This window comes from Silurus aristotelis (genome assembly GCF_946808225.1).
Source record: "Silurus aristotelis genome assembly, chromosome: 27".
NCBI classification, from domain to species: domain Eukaryota; kingdom Metazoa; phylum Chordata; class Actinopteri; order Siluriformes; family Siluridae; genus Silurus; species Silurus aristotelis.
In genome coordinates this window covers 6,797,141-6,819,371 of record NC_139600.1, presented here as the reverse complement: position 1 = coordinate 6,819,371, position 22,231 = coordinate 6,797,141, and the positions used below count along the sequence as shown (strand labels likewise).

At 38.0% G+C, this 22,231-nt stretch overlaps 1 protein-coding gene across 2 annotated transcripts; it reads right to left on the bottom strand.

Moving 5' to 3' along the window:
- Window positions 1-4,258: 4,258 nt before the first annotated feature.
- chrna9a (cholinergic receptor, nicotinic, alpha 9a) lies at window positions 4,259-21,911 on the bottom strand. 2 transcript variants are annotated; one of them, XM_083532552.1, is made up of 6 exons: window positions 21,825-21,911; window positions 19,024-19,169; window positions 10,553-10,707; window positions 9,705-9,888; window positions 8,444-8,798; window positions 4,259-5,529 (listed from the first exon to the last, which is right to left on the bottom strand). In XM_083532552.1, the coding sequence occupies exons 1-6, from the start codon at window positions 21,847-21,849 to the stop codon at window positions 4,754-4,756; spliced, it is 1,641 nt and encodes a 546-aa protein (XP_083388678.1). In that variant the 5' UTR covers window positions 21,850-21,911; the 3' UTR covers window positions 4,259-4,753. The 2 variants fall into 2 exon arrangements, with proteins under 2 accessions (XP_083388678.1, XP_083388679.1); XM_083532553.1 differs by lacking the exon at window positions 19,024-19,169.
- Between the last annotated feature and the right edge of the window lie 320 nt (window positions 21,912-22,231).

The following is a 22,231-nucleotide window of genomic DNA, read 5'->3' as shown; positions in this document are numbered from 1 at the left end:
TGTCAGGCGAGCACAGTGCAGGTTGAAGTGAAAGGACTATTGAAACTTGAGTATTTGAGAGCTGCATGTAAAGGTGAAAACAGATTCTGGTCTTAGAGGATCACCTTACCTCACCCTGAACTGATTAGCAGTAGTTGTTCTGTCTCTTTTCCAGGTCAGTCTTGTTGTGTGCTGTTAGTGAAATTAGTCTGAAAGTACAAGGAGTGATGAATATTTCCCAGGCTTTTACATTTCTAGTCAAATCTGTGAAGCTAAAAATAATAAATGAATGTGCAGGAAAAAAGGAAAGTAATGCTTTCTTTTTTTCTTTTTTTTTCAATTGCTTACTTTTCTTTTTAGGGGTGATTGAGAAGTAAAACTAAACAATTAGAAAACAAGTCAAAACTCAACTGTTTAACTGTAATAGTCAATTGTTTTAGTCAATCATTTTAACTTTAATCAATCATTCTAGTCAAAATATTTGTTTGTACTAATTCAATTGTTAAACTTATTGGTTACATTTTAAATGTACAGTATTCATTTTTTATTGTTATAGGGACAATCAGCAAGCACAACCCTCTGTACTGTTCTGGTCTCCGCTACAGTGTCACAGTGTTTGCTGTTTTTGACATTTGTCTTATGCTGTTTTTGTTTGTTTATTTTGCACTAAATGTTGCACATGTGCAGTTTGTGTTGATAGTTTACAGTTTTGTGTAGTTCCTTTTGTTAACCAGAGCACCAGAGCACCTTGGTCCTGATGAAATGTTGTTTTGTTTCACTGTGTACTGCACTGTATATAGTTTGAATGACGATAAAATTTACTTGACTTAACTTCAGTAATTAAAGAAGGTTCAACCAAAAACTGATTCAGGATTCAGGAAATCTATAAGCTGTTTTTTATTGCAATTACATGCTGATAAACAACTGCAAAGATCACATGACTCATATCTTCACATGTGTCATAAGATACACAGTCAATAAAAAAAGATAATACAAATAATGTAATGTAATATGTGATTCTACTTTAGGCAGGTCCGCTGTGGCGACCCCTAATGGGAGAAGCCGAAAGAAGAAGAAGAAGAAGAAGAAGAAGATGTGGGTCTTCTTTAAACTAACACCATTAGTTTAAAGTCACCAAATTGGCAAACAAACTAGAAGACCCAAACCTGTTCCAGCATGATCATTTCCCTGTACACAAAGCCAGTTTCATGAAGATATGCTTTATATAGGTTGGAGTGGAAGATCTTGAGTGGCCTGCTATAGAGCTCTGACCTCAACCTTACTGAACACCTTTGGGATGAACTGCAGGTTCACCCTAGGTCTCCTCACCCTACATCAGTATCTAACTTTAATAACACCTAAAATCTCCACAATCACTCTTTATCTCAGTCTAGTGGAACATCTTCCTATGAACGAGAAGGTTAATATAAAAGCAATTGGGGAATAAATGTTGAATCTGATGCTCAAAAAGCACATACAAATCTTATGGTCAGGTGTCCACAAACCTTTGTCCCTGTAGTGTATATGTGCATCAGTTTACACAGATAGTAATATAATTGCTGATTCAGCATAGAAGCTTATGTCAATGAACAGAGGTCTCCATAAAACTTAAAGGATTAACTTCTCAAAATGTTCAGAAACAGGATGTTTACTTCTAGAATTAGATTGATATTGGTCTTACACTGATGTACGTTAGTTCTGAGAAGTGTGTCATTTTGTTGTCCACTAAATTCTCTGTGAAAGTGATTCCCAAAGTGATGTTCAGAAGGTCTAAATGTGTAGGAGGCAGTTGTGTGAATGTTAGTGTGCAATAGGTAAGTGGAACAGATACTTCTGCGTAATGTTTTGCTGTAGAAGGACAGAGTGATTAATGTATTGTGGTTATAGTTGCAGTTGTTAAGATGTAATTCTTTGTGTTTGCGTGTGTACAGTGTTTTTCTTTTTAACATTAAAGCGCTGTAAATATATTTTAATCAGTTAATTAGTTTATAAATTATTGATGGGTGTGTGCACTTGAGGTTAATTATATATTATTAATGTGTCCATGCCAAGATTGTCTTACTCCTCACAAGCACGTCGTAACATCTCTGCGCTTTAACTATAACAAAAGACTGTATATTAATATTTAATTGTGTACGTACGTTCTGGGTTAATTTACAGAATGAAAGAACAGAACAGACATTAAAGACTGAGTGCATGTTTGTTCATATCTTGTGCAACATCAGTGTAATATTCTTACCTTGAGATGTGTTTGAATGTAAAGAAATAGACTACAGTATATAGGCACCTGAATTTCCCAGCCATACAGTATGTGGTTTGTTCCCAAACTGTTATTGCAAAGCTGAAGGCACATAATTGTATCGGACGTCTTTGGATCCAGTACCAAACCTGTTTCAGCATGTCAAAATGTTGGGAAGGAAGATCTTGAGTGGCCTGCTATAGAGCCCTGACCTCAACTATTCTGAACACCTTTGGGATGAATGTAAATGCTGGCTGCACCCCAGTCCTCCTAATCTCACCTACATCACTACCTGACTTTACTAACACTTTTAAGCACAAATCTCCATAAGTACACTCCAAAATCTAGTAGTACATATTCCCAAAAAAGAAAGATTATTGGGAGATTATTTTAACAGCAAATGGGGACTTAATGTGCACTCTAAAAAGTAATATTTTGGCTCAACATAAAAAATCAACACAACCGTTTCCATTATTCTTTTTGAGTTCCGCTAACTTACAATGAAATTGTTTTTAACCAGCAAACTATATTTAGTTAGGGGTATTAGATAATTTTTTTTTTTTACAGTCACCACTATTTTTAAGGTTTTTTATTTTTATTTTAGTTGCCTACTTATTATTATTATATAACAAAAAAAATGTTTTTAATTTGATAATAAATAAAAGAAAAAATCATCATAAAATGAAGTTGTCCCAAATATCTTCTTAATATTATTTAAAGAAATCTTTTGGTGTTATGTGCTTAATTACAATAACTTTCAACAAAGTTTTTTAAGTTGACACAATTTTTAAAAGTTGTTCCAATCAGATGTTTTAATTAACTTTATATTGGTTTTACATTCATTTTACATCATTTACATGTAGCTTAAATAAAAAAAGTGATTCCATTAACACAATTAACTTTTTTTTATTAAACAGCAGCTTTACACTACGCAATATTTAAATCTTGATAGAAAACAACAAATAAAATGATGACCCAAACAGCTTCCAAAAACTCATACTATCAAATTCAAATAACAGTTTCTGAAAGACCTCAAATGTATATTTAAGTTCCTTTGGATTTATATTATGCCCATCAACAGAGCACAGCATCTTCAGGTTACAGTTTATTCAACCACAATGGCTGCAGATCTGAGAGTGTGGTCAGTGACGAGAGCAATGTGCATCATTGCTTATGCAGGCGTTGCTTAAACTCTTTAATGTCCTCGTAAAGCAAATAATAATAATAATACAGGTTAGCTTTATTTTTAGAGATATGTATTTTAGAGATGATTTAGGTTAAATTAGAGAATGCTTTTTAAACTGTCACTCTTTTTAATTCAGTTTATCAAAACAGCTATATTGTTTCAATAACTATGATAACAGAAAGAAAAGAAAAATAAAATGTTTTTATTTACCACAATTTTCACAGCTCAGTAATAAGGTTATCTGGAAAATCCACTACTTATCATGAGCAATGATACCATTATCTTCTTCTTTCGGCTTCTCCCATTAGAGTTCACCACAGCGGATCATCCATCTCCATACCCCCCATTTGGCAGTGCAGCCAAACCGCTATACACTAAATTAACATTTGTCCTAACACAATTAAAAATATTACTAATTACAAAGTCATAGTTGCTTCAAAACATGTTTTATATCTAAATTATTTAAGCAATGTGTTCCCTTGTCTCAACAGAACTTGTCCAGGCATGTTTAGTGGGCGAGGCCACAGAGATTTTCATTCTTAACTCACGTTGTAAACAAAAATGTATTCAGTTACTGCAACTTGAAGTTTGTTTCATATAAAGTAACACAAATTATATATTACCAACACTTATGTGTTAATGTAATGCATTAATGTTTGCAACGTCGAAGATTTATCTAAATCAATAAGTTTGATATTTTATTTTGCAACAATACTTTTAGTCGAGTGGTTAAAACAGATCCCCTGAATTGTTTTTCAAATGTGGAATGGGATGTTGCATATGCATATAGTGACCATATAGTGTATGTAATACAGTACATGCATCCAGAGAAAAACTAGAAACAATTTAATGAGTACATTCAAATTTGTGTTTAAAAATAAAGCCTTTATGAAGACACAGAGCATATTTTTATTCTTTCATTTTTTCAGAATATACAGTAAGCACTCAGGACCATTGAGATGCTCTCATTCACATTTAAAGGGCAAGTGATAGTTTCCACTTACTGGCATGACATTTGGGATATGGAAAACCCCACAGAAAGCAAACATACTGTATATAACTTGCACAAAAACTCCACATAGACACTAACCCAAGCTCAGTATCAAACTCTGGAACCTGTCAGGCAGCAACCTATACATCATACTTGAATTCAGTCTACCTCAAGGATCCATGTCACCATGGATATGAGTTTTATTCCAATTTTCTATTATCATTTTCTGCATTAAAAAAATACTACTTTAGTAGCATTAAGAACAGTTTTCCTCATTTTCTACATCATTTCTTTTTGTTTTAAGCTTCTTCTGAATGGAACATATCTCTACACATTACTCCTGTCTTCAACTTGGATCTCAAGAAGCCTTGGCCATGATGAGGATGCTCATAAGAAAGACCATGATGAAGAACACCCACATGAAAAACCTGTCCATTACCTTGGCAACTTTCTTCCACTCTGCTCCTTTGGCCTGGTTTGATCGTTGCTCCCGAAAGCAATTGGCGATGTACTCAATGTTCTGCACCACTTTCTGGTGCTGAGCACACACACAGATGCACTCTTCAGTGCTAGACTTTTTACTGTAGTCTTGCATTGTGTACGGTTCATAAGTGTACCCGTTGAGTTTTTCAGGTGTAGAGAGATCACCCTGTCTCAGCTTCTCCTCCCTCAGGTTTACTGCATTACCATCTCTGCCAATGTGGTGTATGAATTTTGGCTGGTGCGGTTTCTGTGGTGGTATATGTGTTGCGTTCAGGGAATTGAACTGATAGCCATTTGACTGGTTATTTCTGGCATGGTGACAGTCTCTGCCACCGTTATTATACCTGTTATACTGATTAACTGACTCGTCATGTAAATGATTGCTGTAAAAACTGCTGGAGAAATAGTCGTAATTTTCCAGAGTAGCCAGGGGATCCTCAAGAAAAGATGGCACACGTTCACTTTGAGGAGTGGTGCAGTTTTCCCCCACCTCATACACAAAGAAAATCTTTGCCATGTAGTCTATAATTAGAACTTTGGCCCAGTGGGGCACCGGTTTGGCTTCAGCACCACAAAAGTGAATGTTCATGATGAAGATCGTCAATGAGGTGGAGGCTGTGATCATTGTCATGGTTGCGATGTAGTATTTGCCTGTGGCATAAAAACATGCAAAGACATGCATTTTTAACAAATAAAAATGTAAACATTAGGCAAAAAATCCTGATGATTGATATAAATCCAAAGTATTTAATAAACCCTGTAGCACTATAATTATAACGGACAATCAATTACAAAGCTTTATTCCTCTTTAAGAGAATGACTTTAAATTTAAAGAATAAATTCTCATGACTTTGAGAATGAGAATAAATTTCCTTTATTTCCTCATCAAAATCATCAACTTGTATTCTCGATCCTACAAGTTTCTTTAAACAGATCATTTCAGAAGTAATTAAACCTCTTCTAGTAGCACTGTTTATGTACCTTAATCTTTTAAACTTGCTGTTATCACCCCCTAATTAAAAACCTGACCATGACCCTTCAGCTGTCCAACTATAAGCTAATATCAAACCTCCCCTTTATCTCCAAAATTCTCCAAGGTTTTGACACCGCTGATCACAATCTCCTCCTTGGTAGACTAGAAAATGTTGCTGGAAAGAAGGTAAAAGCTCTCTGCTGGCTTAGGTCATATTTGACTGTTCGTTATCATTTGGTTGATGTAAATGGTGAGTTCTCCACATTTTCTCAGTTAAACTTGTGCTGCAAGGATCTGTCTTTTCTCTTTATATATGCTGCCTTTGGGCAAAATATAAGTAAACATGGTATTAGCTTCCATTTCTGATTAAAAGTTGTATATTTCAGCAAAGCCAGATGAGAAAGATGAGCTTAACAATGTTGAGATGTGTGTAAAGGACATTAAACAGGGGATGCTTGATAACATCCTTTTGCTCAACTCGTATAAGACTTACTTTTACTAGGACCACATGCAGTTAGAAGTGAACTTTTAGATTATGTGGATGGTGTTCTGTCTCAGTGTGTGCAGCAGTACAAGACTTTGGTGCGATTGTTGACCCAAGTCTTTCCTTTGAGGCTCATGTGTATAATATTACCGGGATCACCGTTTTTCACCTTAGAAATATTGCTAAAATTTGAAATACGATGTTGTTACAGGATGAAAAAAAAATAGTTGATGCTTTTGTTACATCTAAATTAGACTACTGTAACGCTTTACTCTCTGGGTGTTCGAGTAAGTGCATACATAAGCTTCAGTTAGTCCAGAATGCAGCAATAAGGGTCCTTACCAGATCTAGAAAATATGACCACATCAGCCCTGTTTAAATCAGTAAACACTGTTCCCAATTAAATCTCACACTAATTATAAATACTACTATTGACGTATAAATCACTTAACAGTCTCGCGTCACAGTATCTGAGTGAACTTCTGTACCATTATGATCCTCCACGCCTACTAGATCAAATGGTACAGGCTATTTGTTGGTACATCAAATAATGAAGACTACAGCAGGGGGCAGATCTTTCTCTTCTAAAGCCCTACAGTTATGGAACAGTCTTCCAATAAGTGTTAGAGACTCAAACACAGTCTCAGTGTTTAAGTCGAGGCTGAAATAAATAAACATATTTATTTAGTCAAGTCTTTTATCAGTAGAATTTTTTTAGGTAAAGGAGCAGATCAGAGGGATCATGGATATCGAGTGTTCTGTGAACTGAGATATTTGTATGTTGTCATCCCCTCACCCTAACACATTCATTCAGGTTTGTTGACGATGGTGTGGTGGGTCGTTTCTTATCTCAGAGATCCCTCACGTCTGTGTTACCTTCTGGCTCTCACTTTAAGTTATGCTGCCAGAGCAAGTCCTGCTGGAGTCCTCAACTGCACAGTGACCTTAACTTTTATACAAAAATAAGGATACTTAATAGTCCATATCTTTCTCTCCCTGTCACCACTTTTCTCTCTCTCTCTCTCTCCCTCTCTCTCCCTCTCCAAATCCAACAACAAATGGACATTTGTGGGTTGGTTTCTCACAGTTTCTTTTTTAGGCCATTGTTAAATTATGGGGAGCGAAAGCTGGCCCGTGTGGTCGGATCCAACAGACGAGCTATTGTAGCTCAAATTGCTGAAGAAGATAATACTGGAAATGCTCGACAATATTAAGCAGGTGGTCATGAATATGTTATTTATAAGTAAGTTTGTTCCTGATGAGCGAGCTGGTGGCGACTGTGGCGAGGAAAATCTCCCCGAGATGGCATAAGGAAGAAACCTTGAGATGAACCAGACTCAAGAGGGAACCCATCCTCATCTGGGTTGCACCGAATGTCCATTTATTGCAGATATACGATGTTGCGGGGTACAGTGATGATGATCGGAAGCAAACTGTAGTCCTGAGTCAATGTAGCAGACTGTTGACTTTAACTGCAGTAAAAATCCATCCTCAAAGCTCCCGTTCTTACTCCAGAATTTCATTTAACCACCCAAGGCGTTGATGAGAAACCATCCCAAGCTGCACAGAGTGCCCTTCAAATGAAGAGAACACTATCCAGAGGCAGGCCATCTGTGTCAAGCTGCATGTGGTGTGAGACAATAACTTACTAAGATAACTATTGCATTGTTTTGTAGTATAGTAAAGTAATTTAGTACGAGGTGGTATCAAAAAGACTAGCTCTGTGTACAAGAACGTACTTCTAGCATTAATGTGGACTTTGGATACCTGGTAAATGTTTATAAGTGTGTAACATGCTACCTGACTAATTGTTTAGTATTTGTTAAGTGCAAAATTAAGATGGATAACAACAATAACTTCCCATGTGGCAGTTCATGTTTGCCTTATAGCGGAAACCTTAAACCGACATACATGGCTATGAGTCTAAGAGAACATAGCTGATCCTGCTCACAAGGTAGAAAGGATGACATTTCTCTCCTCCCTTTTGATAAAAGCAATGCTGGCCAACTTTATATGATGTAATATTTCTTCCCTCTTTGAAACAAAAACTACAAACAAGTCCTACGTAGAAAATATGGAAAAAAATAACCCCCCCACCCCAAACTCACCAATGAGTGGCACACTCTCAGACGGTGGCATGCTTTCAGCCACCATCATCTGGAACACTGTGAGGGCTAGAAGCACTGTGACTCCGAGTGAGACTTTTTCTCCAGAGTCAGCCGGGAGATAGAAGCCAAGTGGTGCCAGGAAGGAAATTAGAAAGCAGGGGAGGAGCAGGTTGTAAATATAGAACGAGGAGCGGCGTTTGAGAAGCACTGTGTAGGTGATGTCTGGGTATGGGTCTGAGCAGCAGCCATACATGATTACATTCCTGACAGCGGGCATGCCATGACATTCCCATTCCACGTTCTCCACAAAGTCTGAGAGGTCACCGCTCTTCATACCACCCATGTTAATGTCCACCTAGAGTGAGTAGGGGCAGAAGAATGATCATATATGTGATATGAGATATGCAGATTGTGGTAACATGTGCTCATACTGTATAGTAGGTCTGTGTCAGATTTTCCATTTAACTCCTTTTTCTACTGTCATAATATTTTTAATAATAGATACAATAAAAAATCAGTCAGAAATCAGTTATTCAGTGTGTTAAAATAGTTTGTAAGTACAAATCTACAGTATCCACTAGGGATGGTAAGGTTGGGATGGTGAAAAAGGTTTTTTTAATGGTGTTCTGTACATTGTTGATAGTTTTCATACTTCAGCTGTGAAAGGAACATTTTTAAGAGCTCAACACAACAGCTTTTATGATGCAGAATCCACTTTAGTTTATGATTCTGAATATATTATTCAGCTTGTTTTGTTATTTCTTTCAGAAATCCTTGTGATATATTCAGTTTGTGCTGGTCTGATTTAAATAAAATAGTGTTTAAAAATTACTTTTAGTTTGTAGACCATAACACATAAAAGGGCATTAATGGGAACATCAAAGAATGTTCTTTAAAAAAGTAACTAAAAAGTTACTTTTAACAGTAATTGAGTTACTTTTTGAATGAAGTAACTAGTAACTGTAACTAGTTACTATTTTTTAGTAACTAGCACAACACTGCTGGTGGTTCCCTGACATCATCGAGATGTGAATCGCATCGGCCTCAGTTATAGAGATGCACAAACCTTGTATCCACATAAGACTATTCAAATGCAGTGCATGGAAGCAGATACTTAACACTATTATACATACTCTTCTTACTGACAAGCACTAAACCTCATATTTACTAAGTTGAGTAATTACCTTTTGCACTTTTTATGTTTTAAGATCATATGTTTATATTGTGTATTTATTTTGTCGGTGTCTCTGTTATGTATCACCTGGTTGCCGTTGTAAGTCCAAGAGCCAAAAGTAAGGTTGCACTGCTGGCTATCAAAAGGGAAATAGGCGACATCCACCACGCATGTGCTCTTTGTGATTGCAGGAGCATCCCATGTGATTTCACCTGTGTACCGTAACACTACATTGGTGTCAGGAGGGCCTGACGAGTCTTCTTCATCAGCACTAAAAAGAGAGAAGAAAATTTACATGTACATGTAGCCAGATTTTTTATTTATTTAACAGAACATATACTACCACAATCAGACATATTATGACATAATAACATTATGACTGGTGATTAAATAACACTGATTATCTCTTCATCATGGCACCTCTTAGTGAGTGGGATATTATTAGGCAGCAAGTAAACATTTTTGTCCTCAAATTTGATGTGTTAAAAGCAGGAAAAATTGGCATGTGTAAGGATTTGAGCGAGTTTGACCAGGACCAAATTGTGATGGCTAGACGACTGGGTGAGAGCATCTCCAAAACTGCAGCTCTTGTTGGCTTTTTAAAGTCTACAGTGGTCAGTATCTATCAAAAGGTAGGAACAGTGGTGAACTAGCAACAGGGTCATGGACAGAAAAAGGGGGACAACACAATATTAGGCAGGTGGTCATGATGTTATGCCCGATCGGTGTATGTGATTACATACTATTACTACTATGAGATTATAATGCTACAGCCAGCTAAGCATGGTTGATGATTAGCAAAAGATACGCCGGTTAATAAAAGCAAATGTGTGTGTGTGTATATATATATATATATATATATATATATATATATATATATATATATATATATATATATATATATATATATATATAAGAGTTATAAACGGCATTACTTGTTGTAAAGGACAATGTCGGGTCTCCAGACCAGGTCACTAGGGATGCGGATGACCTCCAGACCATCATACTCATCTTTATCCCACCGTAAGTACGCATCATGCCAGATCTGCCGCACCCATAAATATGTGGTCAGCACCTGATTTCTCTCATCCTATCAACAAAAGATATATACATTTGCCATAAAAAAGGTTTAATTTGCTGCCAATACTCATTCATCATTCATTCATCAATCCATCATTCCCTGGAATTCGAACCACACTGATTCTTCAGCAGTGGTAAAGTGGTTAAAATAAAGTATAGAATTAGGATTTTGGCAACAGATTACTGTTGGCCCTCAAGCTGTTTCAACCACTAAAACCAACCCAAGTCCCTGAACCCATTGTTCCTAGTTCCATCATTGTGGCCCCAGTTTGCTGAAAAACTAGGATAGTTTTTCATTAAGAGATCATTTGCATTTACAGCATCTACAGCACTTCCTTATCCAGAGCGACTTACAAATGAGCAATTGAGGGTTATGGGCCTTGCTTAAGTGTCCAGCAGTGGCAGCTTGGTGGTGCTGGGATTTTAACTTGTGACCATCTGATCTATAGTCCAGAGTGGAAGAGGTGCCTATGGTGGGCCAGTGATTAGAATCACAATAATTGAAAATGCACAATTCTGAATTTCTTCTGTGTAGCATCTATGAATTTCAACAGCACAAATGAACACGTTACTATTTGTGGGATATTGATTGCAAGAGAAGGACAGTATTCACAATTCTACTGTACTGTACTAGTGTTCGTTCGATTTTTGCTCTGTTTACATTTGAAGGTTCACAAGATACACCTTTGATCTACTTTAGAGAACTTTTTGATGATTCAAGATTCATCTGCACAATTTATCAATTTAAGACACATTTACAAAAAAAATAAAAATAATAGAAATTTAAGCTTGACAGTTTCTGCCAACTGGTTTAACCATTTTGCATCCAATGACTAAAGCATTAGATGACTATACAGGTAAGAACCAGTATAATAGTACCAAAGCATCTGAAATTTGTTCAAAACAACAAGGTTTGCTTTTACGATGTGCACAATTGACTAAATGATGTGGAGGTTGAACAAGAACAGAGGGTAAAATAGGTATTAAACACGTCATAATTTTTCTCAGTAAATATATTTCTTAAGGTGCTATTGACATGAAATCTTTACCAGATGTTGGTAAAAACCCATGCAATCCACACATGCAAAGAAATCAAACATCATAGATGTCCATAAATGAAGTTATCTGTAATAATATGAAATGACACATAAAACAGTATTGAACACAGGATGAAAGGGAGGTAAATAAAAGGAAGCCTGATCCCCAGCTGAAATCAATCAGTAATTAGAAAGGAATCCTGCCCTCTGTTAGTGCAAATTAATATCAGATGGTTCAGTCCCAACTAATGGCCTATATAAAGGTGTCCCATTACCAAGGTGTCACACAAAAAACATCTCTTGATGAGTAAAAGCAAACAGCGCTCTCAAGACCTTCGCAAACCTTATTGCTGCAAAACACGCTGATGGCATTGGTTACAGAAGGATTTCTAAACTTCTGAATGTTCATTCTGTTGGGGCCATAATTCAGAAGTGAAAAGAACATTTCATTATAAACCAGCCATGACCAGGTGCTCCTCACAAGATTTCGTCTATAAAAAGTTGTCCAAAAGCCAAGGACCACTTGTGGAGAACTTCAGAAAGACCTGGAATTAGCAGGTACAATTGTTTTAAAGAGAACAAGTAGTAATGCTCACCACGCAAGACTCTATTTCTAAAGAAAATGCATGTTGAAGTTTGTTTAAAGTTTGCTGCCAGCATTTGGACAAGCCTGTGAAATACTGGGAGAATATAGTCTGGTCAGATGAGACCAAATTTGAACTCTTTGGATGAACTCTTTGGATGATATAATATTCACCATGGTTGTTCAGCCTACAATACTGGCAAACTTCATATAATTAAAGGAAGTATGAATGAAAAAATTTACCGAGACATTCTTGATTAAAATCTGCTGCCATCTACCAATATGATGAAGATAAAACGAGGGTGGGCATTTAAGCAAGACAGTGATCCCAAACTCACAGCCAAGGAATCTCTCGGTTGGTTTCAGAAGAGAAAATAAAGCTGCTAACATCTAAGCAGTCTGACAAAATATGAATGATAAAATCACAAATTAAAGAAGTTTCTTTTTTTTTTTTTTGCACTGATGCGATAAGTAAAACCCCAAACCACAAACAGCCGCTAATGCCTCATCAGATCGCACAGTTAATAAAAACACATCTAGACATGCACACAATCAGAGGTACATTGTGGAATCAAGTATAACCAAGTTATTATTAAGTAAAATATCAAATTATACTCAAGGCCTTTTCTGAAACTTGTAAAAAAGAATCTGCAATGTGAATGAATCCTATCAAACCATTCCAGTGAAAATGAACCCTAAGAAAATAGTTTGGTAAGTTAAAACGCTGCTGATGGCCGGATATTTTGATTTTGATTGTTTAATTGTGTTCATTTATTAATTCATCTTCACCATCTTCATGTTAGAATGAATTTGTTTGTTTGTTTGAATGTATATGGGAGCTATAGACCACTCCCTGATTGCACGTGATCCCGCTATACCAAATTAAATGGGCTCTGACCTTCTGGCTCCTAGCACTGCATGTGCTAAGGATGACTCAGAAACATTCCGTCTATAAAATTGCACAAAAGTCTGTGGCGTAGCTCAACTAGCTGCCGCACAAATTTCCTGAACAGAAACTCTCTTAAATAGTGCCCATGATGGGCCCTTAGACCCTCAGGCGCCTGTGAACCTCTGCATTCATATGCTAGAGATATAACCTCAACAATCCAGTGGGACAGCCGCTGTCTTGACAATGGCTTCCCCTTGTGAGGAGCAGCCCAAGACACAAATAGCTAGTCATTCTTCCTGAAGCTTGCTGTTCTCTTGACATATGTATGGAGAGCAAAGAATTCAACCTCTCCTCCTCCCAAGAAGAGAATGGAGGAGGGTGGAAAGCCGAAAGCCCTGCAATGGGACATCTATAAGAAGAATCCAGTACTTTAGGTACAAACGCCGGGTTAGGGCGAAAGGAAACATTTAAGAGCCCTGGGACAAACTGAAACAGGATGGACTGACAGAAAAGGCTTGCAGCTCACTCACACGCTTAGCTGTCACCAGAGCCACAAGCAGCGTCATCTTAAGAGAGAGAAATTTCAACCCTATGCCATCCAATGGCTCGAAAGGGTGTTGAGAAAGGGCCTCCAAGAGCAAAGGCAGATCCCACAGTGGAACCATATGTCTGGACACCAGCCTCTTACGGCGTGCTCCTTTCATAAAACGACTTATTAAAGGGTGCCAACCTGCAGGTTCGTTGCCAAACCCGACATGACATGCAGAAATAGCTGCTGGATATACTTTCAAAGTAGAAAAAGCTTTCCTTTTGTCCAGCAAATCCTGGAGAAAATATAATATGTCTCCCACTGAACACTGGAAAGAGACAATGTGGCTATGGCTGCACCACTCTTCAAAGACTCGCCATTTATTGTTATAAAGTGTGCTAGTAGATGAGGCTCTGGCACTCTGAATAGTGGGAACTCAAGTTCCACCTTTCACGGGCTAGGCCCAGAGAGCTATCCTGTCTGGGTGTGGATGAAAAATCTCCCCTCCCGCCTGGGACAGGAGGTCCCTCCGTGGAGGGAGTGGCCACGGCTGATCTGACAGCAGTTGAACTATCTCAGCGACCCAGTGTCTGGATGCCCAGCGTGGAGCTATCAGAACCAGTGACAAGCCCAATTCCCTGACTCTGACCAGAGTGGGGGAAATCAAGCTCAATGGAGAGAATGCAAGGACATTCGGCCATGCGTGTCCACTCCCAACTGTGCATTTTTGTACCTTAGAGAGAAGTACAGAGGACACTGAGCATTTTCTCACGAGGCGAAGTGATCTACAGCAGCCCGGCTGTATCTCTGCCATATCTGCTCCACCACTTAGGTGTGCAGCTTCCATTCCCCGTATAGGGCGTTTCCCCTGGACAATTAATCCACACACCTGTTCCATACGCCTGGGACATGAGTGGCTCTAAAAGATAAGAATCTTGTGTCAACATTATCAGTTTTCTTGCCAACTGATGCAACTGGAGGGAGCGTATGCCTCTCTGCCGGTTGATGTAAGAGACCACCGTGAAATTGTTGGTTTTCACTAGGACATGTTGACCCTTTATGAAGGTCAGAAAATGTTTCAGCACTAGAATCAATGTCAACAACTTCAAGTAGTTTCTATGTCTCAGGATTCACAGCTCTGCCTATTAAGGTCACTTCCCCGCCCACTAGGGATGCGTCCGTCATTATAGTAACTTTCGACAACACCACCCCCAAGGGAATCCCTGACCGAAGAGTCACGGGGTTTCTCCATTGGCGGAGCTTTTTCATGCATGCATGCGTTACTCTAACCGGTCGACTGAGATGTCGCCGGGGACACAACCAGAGATGCGCAACCCATCGCTGAAAATTTCTCATCATGAGAAGTCCCAAATGTACTACAGAAATTACCGAGGCCATTAAACTCAGCAGCCGTAAGCACACTCTGAATGGGACTAAAGTCCCCGTCTGAAAACGGGAGAGACACTGTATGAGAGATGCAATTCTCCTCTCTGTCAGCGTGACTTGATAGGAGAGGGAATCTATACTGAGCCCTAGATATTCCACGAACTGCGCAGGTTTAAGGCAGCTCTTTTTCCTGTTTATTCTGAATCCTAAGTTGTAGAGATGCGTGACCACGCTCTTCGCATCTCTGATCGCTTGCTCTCTCAATGAGAAGCATATCAGATATTCGTCTATATTAGACAAAATTCGTATCCCGTTGTTCCTCAACGGTAAAAGAGCCGCTTTCACACATTTGCTCCCTCTCTTCGGGATCACAAAGATATTTTTTGCAAACTATCGCCCTTGGCCGACAGCCAAGGGCGATAGTTTCATGATGCGCCAAATGTTTTTAAATGGTGAAAGGTGGAGATGCCAGGCAGGCCAGTTCAGCACCTGGACTACTACAAAGTCATGCTATTGTAATAGAATAGTAATTTTGCTCAAATATGCAAGGCCTTCACTAAAAAAAACAAAAGACCTGTATAAACCCATCTAAAACCTGTATATACAAATACTGTATATTCTCACCCCACATCGTCACATATCGACGCTGTGGACGTTGTGTCCGACGGCATCCACATCCGACGCCGAAGGTACCCCCTTCGCGTCGCTTTTCGACGTAGAGAGACGGAACCTCCCTTCGCGTCGCTTTTTGACGCAGATGGATGGGAGCCCCTGTGCTTCGCTTTTCAATGCAGATCGCTGTCCTATACACTTAATAATTTATTATCTATCATAATAAGTGTATAGGATTCATTTTAAAATCTCGAAAAATCCTGAAGATGACCGTAACCCTAACCCTAACCCTAACCCAAACCCTAACCCGAACCCTAACCCTAACCCAAACCCTAACCCAAACCCTAACCCTAACCCAAACCCTAACCGTAACCCGCAAATGGGGTCCCGTCCATCTGCGTCGAAAAGCAACGCGAAGGTTTCCCGTCCCTCTATGTCGAAAAGCGACGCGAAGGGGGTACCCTCGGCGTCGGATGTGGACGCCGTCGGACGCAACATCCACAGCGTCGATATGTGATAATGTGGGGTGCGAATGTGTTGGTATATACTGTTCAGCATTGACAAAGCTTTTCCAAATGTACAAGCTGCCCATTCAGGCACTAATGCACTCCCATAACATCATGTTTGTGGCTTTTTGTACTGAGCGCTGATAACATGCTGGATGGTCCCTCTCCTCTATAATCTTACTGTATTTTTCGGACTATAGGCCGCTACTTTTTTCCCACGTTTTGAACCCCGTGGCTTAAACAACGAAGCGGCTATGGATTTTTCCTGGGTTTTTCCCGGTTTCACAAACTTCAAGCCAAAAAACTGAACCCCATAATATTAGACCAATGAAATTTCCGAACGGAAACAAAAAAACGCACCTCACCTGTGTTCTGAGCTGCACGGCACTGGGAGAAAAAACTTAACATTTTTAAACGCACGACGATGCCAAAAGATAAACTACCGAGAGAAATAGTTGTGAAAGGAAGGAGGAAGACAGTGAACAATGACTTTCTTGGTAGGCTACTGTTTAGATACAAGCCGTTGTAACGCGTTGAGTCAAGGTGAAGGAATAGTTCACTATGCTATGCTCCTGAAGGAAGCGCAACATATTTCACCCGTTACACCGTGTGTACTGTGTCTTTCGTTAAAGCCTGTGTAAAGTACATTAGTGTAGACACTAATATATATAGTATATAAATATATATTATAGACAGGTGCGGCTTATTTATGTTAAAAATAAAAATATTTGTAAAATTCAGTGGGTGCGGCTTATATATTTATAGTCCGGAAATTACGGTAATTATTTTTGGAGGTTTCCAAAAATACATTTCTGACCACAGAACAGTTTTCCTCTTTGTACTTTGTCAAAGTACATTTTAATTGTACAAGAATTATACAAGTACATTTTAATTGTACAAGTATTATACAAGTACATTTTAATTGTACAAGTATTATACAAGTACATTTTAATTGTACAAGTATTATACAAGTACATTTTAATTGTACAAGTATTATACAAGTACATTTTAATTGTACAAGTATTATACAAGTACATTTTAATTGTACAAGTATTATACAAGTACATTTTAATTGTACAAGTATTATACAAGTACATTTTAATTGTACAAGTATTATACAAGTACATTTTAAATGAGCATTGGCCCAGAGAGGACAGAAGTGTTTCTGGATCGTGTTCACCAATGGCTTCTTCTTTGCATGTTAGATATTTGATCTACATTTGTGGATGACATGGCAAACTGTGTTTACGGACATTTCTGAAGGTGATTATAAGCCCATGCAGTTATTTCCATTACAGAATCATGACTGTTTTAAATGCAGTGCCATGTGAGGGCCCAAAGATCAAAAGCCCAATATTGATTTTTACCCCTTGTCCCTTGTGCACAAAGATTTCTCCAGATTCTTTCAAACTTTTGATGATATGATATTTGATGATATTATGTACTGCACAGGGATTGGGATCCCATGGGGTCCCAACACAAATCTTGCGAGACCAAGTGGTTTTAATTTTGTTGCGGATGGGAGTTGGCGGTCAAACAAATATAGCATGAATCCTGGAATCAGGCAGATTCTGCTAATTGTAATGTTTTGTTTAAAAGTTGTTTATAACTTAGTGTTTTAAGGTTATTACATTTTTTAAAATACACATCCCAGTGTTGTTTATGTGCAGTGCTTTACTAAAAGCATTGCTAAAGTTTCAGTTTAATGGTTTATGTTTGTTATTATTCTGTAAATTACAGAAAAAAACAGCCCTGACGTGTATCAGCACAGGGAATGGGACACACACGTTGCAGGAGCGGGATTCTGAAATTGTTCCACAATTTGTAGACACAGACTTTCACAGATTGGTGAAGCTCTGCCTATCTGCCCATGGGAGAGTGGTAGCTCAGTGGTTAAGGTGCTGGGTTACTGATCGGGAGGTTGGGGGTTCAAGCCCCGGTATTGCCAAGCTGCCACTCTTGGGCCCTAAGCAAGGCCCTTATCCCTCTTCGCTCCAGGGGCGCTGTATCATGGCTGACCCCAGCTTCTGAGCAAGCTGGGATATGCAAAGAACAAATTTCACTGTGCTGTAATGTATATGTGACAAATAAAGGCTATTCTATTCTATCTTTACTTCTGAGAGACTCTGCCTCACTAAGATACACTATTTATACCCAGTCATCCTACTGACCTGTTATCAATTAACCTGATTAGATGTAAAATGTTTCTCTAACTGTTTAATTTTAATAACACTTACTTTTTTAAAACGTGTTGCAGCCATCAAATTCAAAATTAGCTTATTTTTTCAAAAAATATATTTACTCTTTTGTGCAAGTTAAACATGTTTTAAATATGTTTTCCATGTTCTATTAAGAATAAAATACAGGTTTATTAGATTTGCTAATCATTGCATTCTGTGTTTTATTTACATATTATATCCAAACTCTTTTGTATTAAAAAGGTGGTACAACTTTTCAGTTGTACAGTAAAATATAGTTAGGCAGAATCACGACCTAAAATCTGTTTCATACTGTATGCGGTTTCATCACTGCAGGCAGAAGGGCATAGTGAATGTACTTTAAATCAACCACAAGAAGACCAAGAGGAAGCTGGAGGTGGCATGTTTTGCATTACTGCCGTTGACCTAAATATCAGAGACAATGGTTAGAGCTGAGAGGTTTTCTCACCATCTTACAAAGCCATCTCTCTGTAGTTACTGCTTCTGATGTGTGCACATGTGTGTACGCGTGTATATGGTGGGGGTGTATGTGTGTGTGTGTGTGGGGGGGGGGGGGTGACCTCACCATATCTTTTATCTGCGAGAGTGTAATCTGCAATGTAACATTAAGAGCCTTGTCTGTGTCCTCCACAGGCCTCAAAGCCTTAGAGTAATTATCCATCAGATTGATGAGAAGCTTCTGAGCGTAGCGGCCTTGAGCAGATAGCACCACTGCAGTAAAAAGGAGAGAGCAATAGGGACAGAAAGAGATTTAGTACAGGTAGATTTTACACTGGTTTGGTTTGCATTTTGAACAACAGAATACAAGAGTTGATGTGATCAAACACACACATAGTCAAAATTGGAAAGTAACAAGTTAGGTAAATGTAAAAAAAAATTTTTAATTCTGTTATTTTACTTAAGTATTTTTTGGTAAAAAAAACATTTAAAATTATAAAATTTTTAATAATTTTAAATAATATCAGATAACAAATAATAATATTTTAATAAATAAATAAATCATTAAATAAATAAAAATAATGTAGGGGGAAAAATCACGGCCCGGAAAAACTACTGCGCTGATTGATTGATGGACAGAGAACAAACATACTAAACTCACAAAAAAGAAAGATGGAGACGGACAAGACAGACGGCAGGTATGCAGACTTGACTGAGAGCGAAATGCTGTCAAATCCAAAGTTGTTCAATGTGTGCACGTACTGTCTGAATCCTGAATCTGCATTTGCAATTTCTCTTATTATCATAAACGACATTATAAACTTTTTTTTGCTGCTGAGAAAGTTCATAACTTACATTAGACTCGTCATGGACTGGTGTTTTTTGTTTTTGTTATTGCACTTTAACTTGTAAAGGAGTTCCTTTAATTATAAACAACTAGAGTCTCTCACTCCACCCCCACTGTTAAAAAATTCTGTACATTTCACGCTGAGTACATTTTAAATGACCTACTTTTTACTTGTACTTTAGTAGATTTTAAGACTGGTAACTTTACATGTATTTAAGTAAAATTTCATTCAAATAACAGTACTTTTACTTGAGTAGAACATTTTACTACCTCAGCATATAGTATCATGTACATAAAAACACAAAGGTATATTCATAAACATTACTGATATTTTTAATTACCTAAAAACTGCCTAATAAATAATTACATATTATCTTAAGAAGTGAAACATAATGGGGGGTACTGTCATAGGACAAAAAATTCAAAATGGCAGGGGTGTATGATAATAATAACTTTCTTGAAACAGGGGAAGATGACAGATTTTTTTATCTTCTTTTTTCTCACATTCTGGTTATTCAATATTTCCTATCCACTAGCTACAAACTAAGGCTAGTGAAGTGTAGCACATGCTTCCTCCAAGACACATAAATCCAGACTCTACCTGTTTATGAGCTGCTCTTTATGTCACAGAGTCTACAAACCCGGATCTACAGTAAAAGCCCTCTGCCACATACATTGTATTACATACCCTCATTAATGGTTATTGGCATTCTTTAAAGAGAGAGAAAGAGAGTAATAGAATAATCCTCCCATCCAGAGACCATGGACAATTTTGTTTAATTAGACTGCTGGTCATGAATGGCTCTGTTGTAAAGTGCTGTTACTGAATACAGAGTTACTTGGATATTAAACATCTCTTCAGAGAAAACTTCACTATATCAAGTAGGTGCCATACTGTAGTTACAGCATTAATTATACAGCATTTATTTATTTACTTCATAAAATGATGTTTGTTTAGGAAATTTTTATTACAGTAAAATTATATAATTCACTATCATACAACATTAGTCACTACTCACCATGAAGACGCATACTGATAAGAAGTCCAAGAATGCAGACCTTCATTTTTTTTTTAATACCTAAATCAAGTTGACCAAAACGACAAAAACAAATAGATTAAATACCTCACTAGGGGCAGGATTTAAAAGCCACAGCTATGGGTGTGTGCTACTCGCATAGTGCTCAGGCTCAGGCTGACTTTACAGCACACTACATACAGAGCAAGGCCTGAATGTCAATCTTCCTGTGTCTGTGGAACAAGACCTGGGGTATCACATAGCCCGTGAACACACACACACACACACACACACACACATACACACATTTTCTCTTAGTATCTAAGGAAACCAGGTGAAATCATGATCTCCAAACACAGGGTTTCATTAGCATGACAGAAAAATGCCATCACCTGGTAGAGTATTTGAAATATTAAAATTCATATTTAATGTAAAGTGTTTGTTGAAGTCACAGGCTCATCTCATCTAACAATATCTGGAAACACGTTACGTAAGGATAGTGTTCCTAGGGCAACATGCAGTAACACCTGCACTGCTTCCTCGTGACATGTGACATAATCATACTTAAATACTGTGAGGAATTCCAACGAATATAAAACAAAATTCAGAAATGTAAGAGGAACATAAACCATGAGCACAAGGAGAACAAGAATAAGACAGCAGGTAAAACAGGACAAATGAGCAAAGGACTCTTCACTGACATCTTTATCAACTCCCTGAGCAGCAAGGTTGTTCCTACGTGCCTCAAGACAACGACCATCGTCCCCATGTCGAAGAAGTCTACAGTTTCCAGGAGGAATGCTGTTTCATTTCACTGTGTACTGCGTCAGCTATATATGGTTGAAATGACAATAACATAGTCAAGTCAATGACAATGACTTGACTTGACTTGACTTTTGGAACTTCACTGTCTCGGATCACAAGACCCAACAGAGAATAGTAAGGACAGATCATCGGAGTCTCTCTCCACTCTATCACGGACATTTACACCACACACTGCATACGCAAAATCAACAGCATTGTGGACGACCCCACACACCCCTCACACACATATAACTCTCCTACCATCAGGAAAGAAGTCCTGAAGCATTCGGGCCTCACATCCAGACTGTGCAACAGCTTTTTCCCGCAAGCCATCAGGTTTCTTAACACAGAACTGAACTGAAACTGAAACTCTCACACACACACACACTGAACTGTGTGTTACTGAACTGTACAACCTGAACTTAACACGCACTCATTACTCATCTCAATCCATTCCACCACCATTTTTTATTATTATTTATATTTAATCATATTATACTGTTTACATGCTGTTTTTTTGCACCTCTTAACTGCTGCTACTGCTGTTTTTGCACTGCATTGTGTTGCTGGTTACAAATACTTTTTGTTCATAATCCTTTATAGTCCCCTTTTGCACAGTACTGTATAATCACAGTATACAGTACATTTACTGGTTGGCACTATTTTGT